This window comes from Otolemur garnettii, unplaced genomic scaffold (genome assembly GCF_000181295.1).
Source record: "Otolemur garnettii isolate 467f Iridium unplaced genomic scaffold, OtoGar3 scaffold00002, whole genome shotgun sequence".
Classification (NCBI taxonomy): domain Eukaryota; kingdom Metazoa; phylum Chordata; class Mammalia; order Primates; family Galagidae; genus Otolemur; species Otolemur garnettii.
In genome coordinates, this window is record NW_003852397.1 from 49,668,203 (window position 1) to 49,680,276 (window position 12,074).

Here is a 12,074-nt window from a genome sequence, read left to right on the forward strand (position 1 = left end):
GATTTAGGGCATGGGGGATGGAAAAGATGAGCAAGTGGGCACTTCTGGTTGTGTTTGCAATTACTACATCCGCTGCCCTTTCCTTGAAGGGGTGTGCTTGCTTGTTGGGAAGTGGACGGTTCAGGATCTAGGATTCAGGGCACCACTCTTACTATCTACCCACTTCCTGTCATCCTGCATCTCTCATATGTGCCTGTCCCCTCTCTTGTCCCCAGGTGCTGCATCTGTATTGTGACACTTGCTCTGTGCCCATCTGTCGGGAATGCACAATGGGCCGGCATGGGGGCCACAGCTTCATCTACCTCCAGGAGGCGCTGCAGGACTCAAGGGCACTCACGATTCAGCTGCTGGCTGACGCCCAACAAGGTCGACAGGCAATCCAGGTGAGCCCTCCCCTGCCCTTCACTGATTCCCACTTGAAACCTTTTCCCCTTTCAGTGAGATGGCTTGTGTAGATGCAGACTCCAGTGGTGTGTGTATGTGGTGGTGGGGCTGGAAGGTATGGAGTAGTGATTTATACGCGCTCATGTGACATCCATGCAAATATCCCTGGTAGAGTTCTAATGATCTTGTGAAGATGACAGGAATGTGGCCAGAGTTACTGGGCCCCCATCACATCAATTCCATGTCCCATCCACATACAGGTAGACATTTGCACTTTCTAGCCAGGACTGCAGAAAGACGAGACACTTAATGCTTTTTAGATAGAGACCTTTCCTGTACACATTTATTTATTTATTGGTGAGCATGGGGGATTTTATGCAAGGTTCAGTTTTGAACTCTTTCTTGGCTAAAACAGCCCTGGTAATTTAAACCTTTGTGTTTGTTAAATTCCCATCTCTTTAGGGAGGGTCATGTACAACATTGAGAGTTGCCAAATTCTCTTAAATAATTACTTGCCTGAATTGCTTTTAAATCTTTTCTGATTCAGGTGACAAAGTTTCAGAAAATGAGGAAATTATGACATGGTTCCCCTGTGTTGTAGGATAGGTTTGAAAGTCAGAAAAAGGGCTCGGCGCCTGTGGCTCAAGCGGCTAGGGCGCCAGCCACATACACCTAAGGTGGCGGGTTCGAATCCCCAGCCCGGCCCGCCGGGCAACAATGATGGCTGCAACCAAAAAAAAATGGCCAGGCGTTGTGGCGTGCGCCTGTGGTCCCAGCTGCTTGGGGGGCTGAGGCAGGAGACTCGCTTGAGCCCAGGAGTTGGAGGTTGCTGTGAGTGTGATGCCATAGCACTCTACCCAGGGGGATAGCTTGAGGCTCCGTCTCACAAAAAAAAAAAAGAAAGAAAAAGAAAGTCAGAAAAAGGTACTTCCAGCCAGAAACTGGGTGGGAAGCCATTGTTTATATTAGCGAGTGAATTGTTTTAAAGTCTAAGATATTTTTTGAAAATGTTGAATTGGGATCCTATGCCCTAAAGAAGGGGGTGGATTTGATTTAATAAGTTCTTTAGTAGCTGTGTTGTTCCTTTGCATGATACTGAAGTAGTCTTTTCTGATGAGCCAGATTTTCTGATGTTCAAGACATAAAATCGAAAGTTTGAAAGACTGCATTTCTGGAATGACTAATCCTTAATCATGTTCTTATACCACAATTGCCCAGTTTTTTTTTTTTTCTAAAATGCCCTCAGGGTATCTCTGGGCAGCCTCTCAACCAGCGCTATTGCATCATGAGTCACTGTTATCTGTGTCTCTGTGAACCAAGACGTTCATCTTTTGTTTTATGCAACATATAGTCAAGACCTTGACACATGTCTTCCCCCGCTGGTGTCTGCTGAACACTGGCACCCAGTCTCCACTCAGGCATCACCTGGGGAACTTAACCCCTAGATTGTGGTATGATCTCATTAACTCCTTTCTGTCCTTGGAGATTGAGAACACTTGAAGCATTGTTGTTGGGAGAATTGCTGGTGCTCTCTGTTCTTTGTGGGATCAGCTACCCTGGGGAGAAAAGTGAGTCCTCTAGATTTGCCAGAAGCTTAAGGAGTTCTTCCAACAAATCATGAGTGGTTAAAATGGTGAAATCCCACAGAACGAGAAATTTGAACGTTCTATGGAGAGAAAAGGGAATAGAGGGGTAGAAGGTTTTTGTTTGCCATACCTAACTTTTTAAACTAAAAATAGTCAGCTGAGAGTCTGCTATGTGAGTAACGTAAAGAACCTAGGCATAGACCCACGGGTGAAACTCAAACATTGTTTAACAGTATGTGCCCAGCATTGATACAGATAGGAGCTCATAGGACATTTTGAGTGGAGGTGGTAGGCGGGTGCGTGAATTGAGGTGGCTGGTTAACATATATGGCCACACCACAGTGCACGTGGTAGATTGTGAATTCCTAGAAGGCCCTGTGTAACATGGTGTGTGGGTATATGGAGCACCCTTTCTTGGCTCTTGGTTACAGTTCTCAAAAACCTGTATTTAGGCAGTGATGTGAAGGTCACCTAGTTCTTGCCAAAGGTTCTTGTCAGATCCTTAGTGCACTGTCCATTCCTAGAAGAACAAAAGAAGTCAGTGGGCATGCGTGGAAATTAAAGGGCCTCTCTCCCTCTGAGATTTTGACACATGCCTTTGGGCAGTGAAGGGAAGGGAAGATAAAGGTAGAGGACAAGCAAGCTTTGCTCCAAACCCATTTGCTGAAAAGCTGGTTTGTTCCTTGCATAAATCACAGAAATAAGCTCTGTTCCCCAAGGTCAGAATGTAGTGTGATCCAGTTTTCATTGTGTACAATTGTTTGCATATGGGTAGAATCAGGTTAATCTGAGTTACAGGTCTTTGAAACAGATTGAGTGATTGATTGAGCCTCTGCTGTGCCAAGAAAGAGCACTGTTCTGAGAGCCTCAGGGGTATTATTGGGACTCCACCCCATCTCTGGGAGTATCTAACCCAAAAGTCAGTTGAGGCTCGGCGCCTGTGGCTCAAGTGGCTAAGGTACCAGCCACATACACCTAAGGTGGTAGGTTTGAATCCAGCCCGGGCCCACCAAACAACAATGACGGCTGCAACCAAAAAATAGCCGGGCATTGTGGCGGGTGCCTGTGGTCCCAGCTACTTGAAGGCAGAGGCAGGAGACTCACTTGAGCCCAGGAGTTGGAGGTTGCTGTGAGCTGTGATGCCATAGCCTCTACCCAGGGGGATAGCTTGAGGCTCTGTCTCCAAAAAAAAAAAAAAAAAAGTCAGTTGAAAAGCACTTCTTGGCCTGAGGTTTCGGTTCAGGTTCATGCCTGTAATCCTAACACTCTTATGAGGCTGAAGTGGGTGAATTGCTTGAGCTCAGGAGTTTGAGGACCAGCCTGAGCAAGAGTGAGACCCTGTCTCTAAGAAAAACAGAAAAATTAGCCGAGTGTCATGGGCATTGTGGTGGGAGCGTGTAGTTCCCAGCTACTTGGGAGGCTGAAGCAGAATGATGGATCACCTGAACCCAGGAGTTTGAGGTGGTCGACTCCATAGCACTCAAGCCATGAGGAACAGAATGTGACTCTGTCTTCAAAAAAAGGAAAGTTTTCAAAGTGAACACAAAACAAAAAGTACATGGAAGACATTAGAAAAAGTAGTAACTACATAACAGTTTTTTTTAATATAAAGAAATACTTAGAACATAAAGAGATATAAAATATTTAGATTTGTGTGTTATATACAAACATTTTATCCTTCCTTGATCACTGACCAAGTTTCATTTGTGGAACACAGGCAGAGTATGCAGTGCTTTGAGCACTTAATTCTTCTGTGTAGTGGCTCGAAGTGTTAGTGGACAGTCATCTCATTAATTTTTATTCTGTCATCTAGCAGTATTTATATTAAAGAGTACAACAAAAATAGCATGAAGACTATTTTAATGTGACCATCCAGAAAAGGAAAGAGTATAGTCAATTAACATGCAGTTTGGGAGGCTCTTGGAAATAGAATCTGGGCCTTTATTTATATATCTTACATAATGTCACTTAATCTGCTTAAGCCAAAATACAGAATAGTTGTGGTCACAGAGTAAGAAGGGATTCTGATTTCTTTTACAGGGAAACATAAGTAACAAGCTTGATTTGGTTGACTTGGTGCCCATAACTCAGTGGTTAGGGTGTGGCCACATGCAGGGTGGGTTTGAACCTGGCCTGGGCCTGCTAAACAACGACAACAACAACAAAAATGGCTGGGTGTTGTGGTGGGTGCCTTTAGTCCCAGCTACTTGGGGGGCTGAGGCAAGAGAATTGTGTAAGCCCAATAGTTTGAGGTTGCCATGAGCTGTGATGTCCCGGCCCTCTATCGAGGGCAACATAATGAGATTCTTTCTCCAAAAAAAAACAAGTTTGATTTGATTTGAAAGTTATTGCTCTAAGAATCTGTCCTAGGTTTTTTTTTTTTTTTTTTTTAGATAGGGTCTCACTATGTTGCCCTCAGTAGAGTGCTGTGCGCCACAGCTCACAGCAACCTCAAACTCTTACACTTAAGCGATTCTCTTGCCTCAGCCTCCCAAGTAGCTGGGACTACAGGCGCCTGCCACATTGCCCAACTATTTTTTGGTTGGAGTTACCATTGTTCTTTAGCAGGCCCTGGCCAGGTTTGATCCTGCCAACTTTGGTGTATGTGGCTGGCACCCTACTCACTGAGCTATGGGCACCGAGCCAGTCTGTCCTAGGTTTGTTGTTCATTTGCTCTTCATAATATTAGTGTATTATGTGTGTCATTCAGAAGTCTTAAAAACCTGCATATTTATGCTGGCAAAATGGCAAATTTAAAAAAGAGAGTACAGTCTAGGCACCTTGGCTCATGCTTATTATATTCCTGCACTCTGGCTGGTGGATTGCTTGAGCTCAGCAGTATTGCTTGAGCTCAGCAGTTTGAGACCAGCCTGAGTAAGAGTGAGACCTTGTTTCTTAAAAAAAACTAGCTGGGTATTGTAGTGGGCACCTGTAGTCCCACCTACTCTGGAGGCTGAGGCGAGAGGATCACTTGAGCCCAGGAGTTTGAGGTTTCTGTGAACTATGAGGCTACAGCATTCTGCCAAGGAAAAGTGAGACTCTGTTTAAAAAAAATAAAAAGCAGAGTATATATTCTGGGAATAAGCTTTATTTTGCTAATAATTAGAGTTAATATGACATTAATCCTGCTTGGCACCCATAGCTCATTGGTTAGGGTGCCAGCCACATACACTGGGGATGACAGGTTTGAACCTGGCCCAGGCCTGCTAGACAACAATGACAGCTACAACAAAAAAATAGCCAGGTGTTGTGGCAGGTGCCTGTAGTCCCAGCTACTTGGGAGGCTGAGGCAAGAGAATCAAACTTAAGCCTAAGAGTTTGAGGTTGCTGTGAGCTGTGACGCCATGAGACTCTACTGAGGGCAACATAGTGAGACTCTTGACTCAAAAAATAAAAAAGAAGACATTAAACCAAGTAAGATGTGATAAAATAAGGAGAAAATAGATTTAAATTCTCATAGCAAACAGTAAGATAAAACCTAGCCAGATAAAAGCATTGGATGGGGGAGGGGAGAGTTGGTACTATTAAAGAAAAACATCAAGTCACAACTTGATCTAGAAAAAAATTTAAGGAAAACAAACTTGAAAAATAGTACAAATAATTACTCTATAAGACAATCATAAAAAATGATAAAACAGGAGAACACTAATAGGTAAATGACTAAAGGAAATGCAGGGAAACACCTTACAAGGAGAAAACATGGACACCCTGTATATTCCCCTCGATCAGCACTAATCCACTTAAAATGATAACCAGAATACTATTTTGGCTAAATAACTGGGCAGAGACTCCATGCTTATGCTGTATTGGAGGTGTAGAACATTGTTTGGAAAATAAGACCTTTAAAGGTGGAAGTAGTTATTCTTGGGGATTCCTTTGGGAACCTGTATTTCCAAGCCTTAAGAAAGGTTGAACAGTAGGAGTAAGAATTTTTCTTTCTGAGACAGAGCCTCAAGCCTATCACCATGGGTAGAGTACCATGGCATCACCGCTCACAGCAATCTCCAACTCCTGGGCCTAAGTGATTCTCTTGTCTCAGTCTCTCAAGTAGCTGGAGCACAGGCACCTGCCACAACGCCTGGCTGTTTTTTGGTTGTAGTTGTCATTGTTGTTTGGCGGGCCTGGGCTAGATTCGAGCCGGCCATCTCTCGTGTATGTGGCTGGTGCCTTAGCCGTTTGAGCTACAGGCACCGAGCCAGGAGTAAGAATTTTGTAGCCATTTACATTTACATAGGCTTAACTCTGAGAGATAGGTTTGGTTCCATATAACTTGAAATAAAGCCAGTTGTCCCAGTTTTTTGGTTACTCAGTGCATATGAAAGTTGTATTTATACTGTTCTGTAATCTGGTTAAGTGTATAATAGCACTATGTCTAAAAAGGCATACTGATCTTAATTAAAAACAACTTTAACACTAACAGTCTGAGCCTTCAGTGAGTTGTAATCTTTTTGCTGGTGGAGGTTCTTACCTTAATGTAGATGGCTGCTGACTTATCAAGAAGGTGGTGGTGTGGCTGGAGGTTTCAGGGGCACTATGGCAACTTTTTTTTTTTTTTGAGAGGAGCCTCAAGCTGTCCCCCTGGGTAGAGTGCCATGGCATCACAGCTCATAGCAACCTCCAACTCCTGGGCTCAAGCGAGTCTCCTGCCTCAGCCTCCCAAGTAGCTGGGACTACAGGCGCCCGCCACAACGCCTGGCCATTTTTTGGTTGCAGCCATCATTGTTGTTTGGCGGGCCCGGGCTGGGGATTTGAACCTGCCACCTTAGGTGTATGTGGCTGGCGCCTTAGCTGCTTGAGCCACAGGCACCGAGCCGGCAACTTCTTAAAATAAGACAACCATAAAGTTTACTCCATCAGTTGACTCTTCCTTTCACAGAAGGTTTTTTTTTTTTTGAGACAGTCTCACTTTGTTACTCTTAGTAGAGTGCAATGCCATCATAGCTCACAGCAACCTCAAACTCTTGGGCTCAAAGGATTCTCTTGCCTCAGTCTTCTGAATAGCTGGGACTACAGGCGCCCACCACAATGTCTGGCTATTTTTTTTAGAGACAGGGTGTTGCTTTGGGTCAGGCTGGTCTCAGACTGCTGAGCTCAGGAGATCCACCTGCCTTGGCCTCCCAGAGTGCTAGGCCACCATGCTTGGCCCACAGAAGATTTCATTTGTACCATGTAACGCTGTTGGACAGCAGTTTTAACCCATGGTATATAACTTCTTTCAAATTTGAGGCAGGGCTGGGCATGGTAGCTCCTCAGCTATGATCCCAGCATTTGGGAGGCTGAGGCAGGGGTAGGGGGGAAGTACCCTCAAGGCCAGGAGACCCCTAAAACCAAAAATTGCTGGATATAGTGATTTGCACCTGTACTTCTAGCTGCTTAGGAGAGTGAGGCTAGAGGATTGCTTGAGCCCAGGGATTTTTGAGGTTACAGAAGAACTGTAATTGCACCACTGCATCCTAGTCTGGGCAACACAGCGAGACCTGTCTCTTAAAAAAATAAAACTACAAAGATTAGAGTTATCCTTACAGGCACTGCTGCTACTCTGTCAGCTAGATTCATGTAATCTAAATTTTTTTGCTATTGAGCAGTGTTCACAGCTTCCTCACCAGGAGCAGATTCCATGTCAAGAAACTGTAAGTGCATCCATACATAAGAAGTAACTCCTCATTGGGCGGCGCCTGTGGCTCAAAGGAACAGGGCACCAGCCCCATATGCCAGGGGTGGTGGGTTCCAGCCAAAAACTGCAAAAAAAAAAAAAAAAAAAAAAAAAGGAAGCAACTCCTCAATCATTCAAGTATTATCATGGGATTGCAGCAATTTGGTCAAACCTCCAGGCTTTACTTCCAATTCTTAGTTCTCATATTTCCTCAGTATTGTAGTGACTTCCCTAAAGTCTTGAACCCCTGAAAGTCTCCCATGAGGGTTGGAGTCAACTTTCAAACTCCTATTAGTGTTGACAGTATGACCTCCTCCCATAAGTCATGAAGGGTCCTAGTGTTATCTCAAATGGTGAATCCTTTCCAAAAGATTTTCTTTTTTCTTTTTTTGAGAGAGTCTAGGTCATAGCAACCTCAAAAACACTTGGGTTTAAGCAAGACTTTTGCCTCAGCCTCCCAAGTAGCTGGGACTATAGGCGCTGCCGCAATGTCTGGCTAAGAAGGTTTTCAATTTACTCTGCCCAGATCTATCACAGGACTCACTGTATATGGCAATTGTAGTCTTACAAAATGAATTTCGTAGAGTAAGATCTTAAAATTACACTTCGATCCCTGGGCTGCAGAATAGGTCCTGTGTTAATCTCCATTAGAGTTGTTGAGTGACCAGATGCATTGTCAGTGAGCAGTAATAGTGTGAAAGGAATCTTTTTTCCCTTAGCAGTAGGTTTCAAAAGTGGTCTTAATGTATTCAGGTAAACTGTGTTACAAATAGATATGTTATCAACTGACTTTGTTGTTTCATTTGTGGAACACAGACAGTAGATCGAGGACTTTCAGAATGGTCAGTGGTCATTGGCTTCGACTTAGCCACCAGCTGCATTATCTCCTAGGCAAAGTTAGCCTGTTCTTTGACGTTTAAAGCCAGGTGTTGACTTCTTTCTGGCTATGAAATGTTTTCCTATTTGACACCTTATTCCGTGTGTGTACTGCATGTCTGCTGTTCAGTGTAGCCGTCTTCATCAGCGCTCCTAGCTAGATCTTCTGGATAACTTGTTGAAGCTTCTCCATCAGTACTTACTGTTTCACCTTTAGTTTTGGGTTATGGCTTTTTTCCATAACACAACATCGCGAGTCAACCCTGCCAACTTCAGATTTGTCTTACGCAGCTTATTTCCCTCTCTCAGCCTTCCTGAAAATAAGCTTTGGCATGAAGGAATGTTGTGTTTGGTTTGATCTTCTGTCCAGACCACTAAAACTTTCTGCATGTTAGCAGTAAGGCTGTTTCACTTTCTTATCATTAGTGTGTACACAATTTTTCTTTGCATTCACAGTTGCTGACCAGTTTGGCACAAGAAGCCTAGCTTTTGGCCTTCCTCACTAGCTTAATCATTTCTAGCTTTGGATTTAAAGTGAGAGACATAGGACCAACCCTTACCTTTTACTCGAAAACTTAAGAGGCCATTCATTGTAGGATTTTTTTTTTTTTTTGGAGACAAGAGTGCCACTCTGTTGGCCTGTGTAGAGTGCCCTACTGTCGTCATATTCACAGCAACCTCAAACTCTGGGACTCAAGAGATCCTGTGGCATCCACCTTCCCAGTAGCTGGGACTACAGGCAACTGCCATGATCCCCAGCTAGTTTTTCTGTTTTCAGATGAGAGGAGGTCTCGAACGCATGAGCAACAGTGCCTGGGCTTAATTTGGACTTTTTTTTTTGGAGACAGGGTCTCACGTTGTCCCCCTCAGTTGGGTGTTGTAGGCGTCATAGCTTCATAGCTCACAGCAACCTCTCAAGAGATTATCTTGCCTCAGCCTCTCGAGTTGCTGGGACTACAGGTGCCTGCCACAACACCCAGCTGTTTTTTCTATTCTTGGTAGAGACAGGGTCTCAATTTGCTTGGGCTGGTCTCGCACTTCTGAGCTTGGGTAAGCCACTGTGCCCAGCCAATTTGGATTCTTGATTGCAAATGACTGAATGGGAAGCATAGAGTCAGGAAACCATGTAGAATACGGTGGACAGGCTTCAGGTCCTGGGGACGTTGGGGATGGCACTCTTGGTCATTTAGCTCTGCTGTTCTCTCGCCATGGTTGGTAACCTTATTCTTGTTACTGAACCTGGGCTTTGTGCACGCAGTGGAGAGAAAAGGGTGGATGTAAATGGAGCTCTCTTCAGGCTGGCCCTGCTCTAGCAAGTTCTCATCCTTAGAGAAAGCACTGGTTTCCTCTGCCTTTTTCCTCCCCTCTCCTTTTGGGCTAAAAAGGTTTGAGGGACGTGGGAACATCCATGTGCAAACTCTCTGGAAGGGCTCTTGATTGGTCTGATTTCCTTTATTTCCCTTCTTTGGGCGTGGTCCAGTGTCCAAGAGACACTTAAGCCTACCAGCTCTGTGGACCAAGTAAGCAAGAACTTATCCCAAAAGTAAAGGATACTGGCCAGGCCAAATCAGCAGGTAAATGAAGTCCTTATAAAACTCCATACTGCTGGCTCAGTGCCTGTAGTTCAAGTGGCTAAGGCGCCAGCCACATACACCTAAGGTGGTAGGTTCGAATCCAGCCTGGGCCCGCCAAACACAATGACGGCTGCAACCCAAAAATAGCCGGGCGTTGTGACTGGCACCTGTGGTCCCAGCTACTTGGGAGGCTGAGGCAGGAGACTCACTCGAGCCCAGGCATTGGAAGTTGCTGTGAGCTGTGATGCTACAGCACTCTACCCAGTCTCAAAAAAAAAAAAAAACCAAAAAACTCCATACTGCTTTAAATAAATATCAGTGACATTTACGGTATGTCTGGACTCAGTGTTACTTGGATTGTGTGTTTTAATTTCCTCTTACCAGTTTTTCTTTTTAAAAAGTCTTTTTCAGCAATTCTATTTTGTTTTCTTTTTTCTGAGACAGAGTGTTACTATGTCGCCCTCGGTAGAGTGCTGTGTCATCACAGCTCACAGCAACCTTAAACTGTTGGGCTTAAGGCAGGCATCCTCAAACTATGGCCCGTGGGCCACATCTGGCCCACCTAGCACATTTATCCAGCTGGCCAGGTGTTTTTGTCACCGCTGCCTGTCCTCCTTAGCAGCCAACTTGTCTCAGAGCCCACAGTCCAGCCCTCCAATGGTCTGAGGGACAGTGAACTGGCCCCCTGTTTAAAAAATTTGAGAACCCGTGGTAAGAGATTCTCTTGCCTCAGCCTCCTAAGTAGCTAGGACTACAGGTGCCCACCACAATGCCTAGCTATTTGTTGTTGTAGTTGTCATTGTTGTTTAGCAGGCTTGGTCTGGGTTCGAACCCACTAGTCCAGGTGTATGTGGCCAGCGCCCTAACCACTGAGCTACAATTCTATTTCTATAGCTAGTGGAATCTATTCGTTTACTCTCTTGTGGTTGGAGATAAAACTCCATCCATACCATCTCATACTTCCTAGAGATGACGTCTTTCTCCGGATTCTGGACCCCACATTAACTTGGGTATTGGGTTTCTGTGTTGGTGCCCAGGAGGCTTGATATTCCTGTCCCCTCTGCTATAATAAACTAGCGACCCCACACTGCATGCAGTTTCTGTATTAACCTCAGTAGTGAGACCCTTTTGTCTTGCTCACCTCAGTCTTGATGTCTTTGTCCACTTCTTTTTCATTTTCTCTCTCTTCTTTTTTTTTGGAGGTAGAATCTCACTCTGTCACCCTGGGTAGAATACTGTGGTGTCATAGCTCACAACAACCTCCAACTCTTGAGCTCAACAGATCCTCTTGCCTCATCCTCCTGAGTAGCTGGGACTACAGGCACCTGCCACATTGCCCAGCCAGTTTTTTTATTTTTAGTAGAGATAGGGTTTTCTTTTCTCTTCTTTTCTTTCTTTCTTTCTTTTTTTTTTTTTTTGCTCAGGCAATTTTTAAGCTCAGGCAATTTACCCACCTCAGCCTCCCAGAATACTAGGACTACAGGCCTGAACCACTGCCAGCTCATCCACTTACTTTTCAAGATCAGTTTGCTGCTTGCTTGTAAGCTTCTGATACATCTCTGGTTGGGGTGGGTATACATACTAAGGGACATTTCCTTGTTGAACATCTTTTTTATCTGGTATTATACTTGTCAGATGTATAATTGACTACGAATCAGAGTTAGTTATAATTCTGAGAAACTTACAACTTGTCTTAAGAGTCTTAGTTCTAGAAAGAGACCCAGACAAGGCATTCTTGTTTTTCTGTTTTGTTTTGTTTTTGAGACGGAGCCTCAAGCTATCCCCCTGGGTAGAGTGCCATGGCATCACAGCTCATAGCAACCTCCAACTCCTAGCCTCAAGCGATTCTCCTGCCTCTGCCTCCCAAGTAGCTGGGACCACAGGCACCTGCCACAACGCCCGGCTGTTTTTTGGTTACAGCATCATTGTTATTTGGCGGGCCCGGGCTGGATTCGAACCCACCACCTTAGGTGTATATAGCCGGTGCCTTAGCCACTTGAG

At 44.7% G+C, this 12,074-nt stretch overlaps 1 protein-coding gene across 1 annotated transcript in view; it reads left to right on the forward strand.

Moving 5' to 3' along the window:
- Positions 1-269: 269 nt before the first annotated feature.
- Positions 270-12,074, forward strand: part of TRIM71 (tripartite motif containing 71) — a 26,571-nt gene continuing 14,766 nt past the window's right edge. The window contains exon 1 of the mRNA XM_023513047.1: positions 270-383. Coding sequence (XP_023368815.1) covers positions 270-383 — 114 coding nt within the window. The remainder of the gene's footprint in view (positions 384-12,074) is intronic.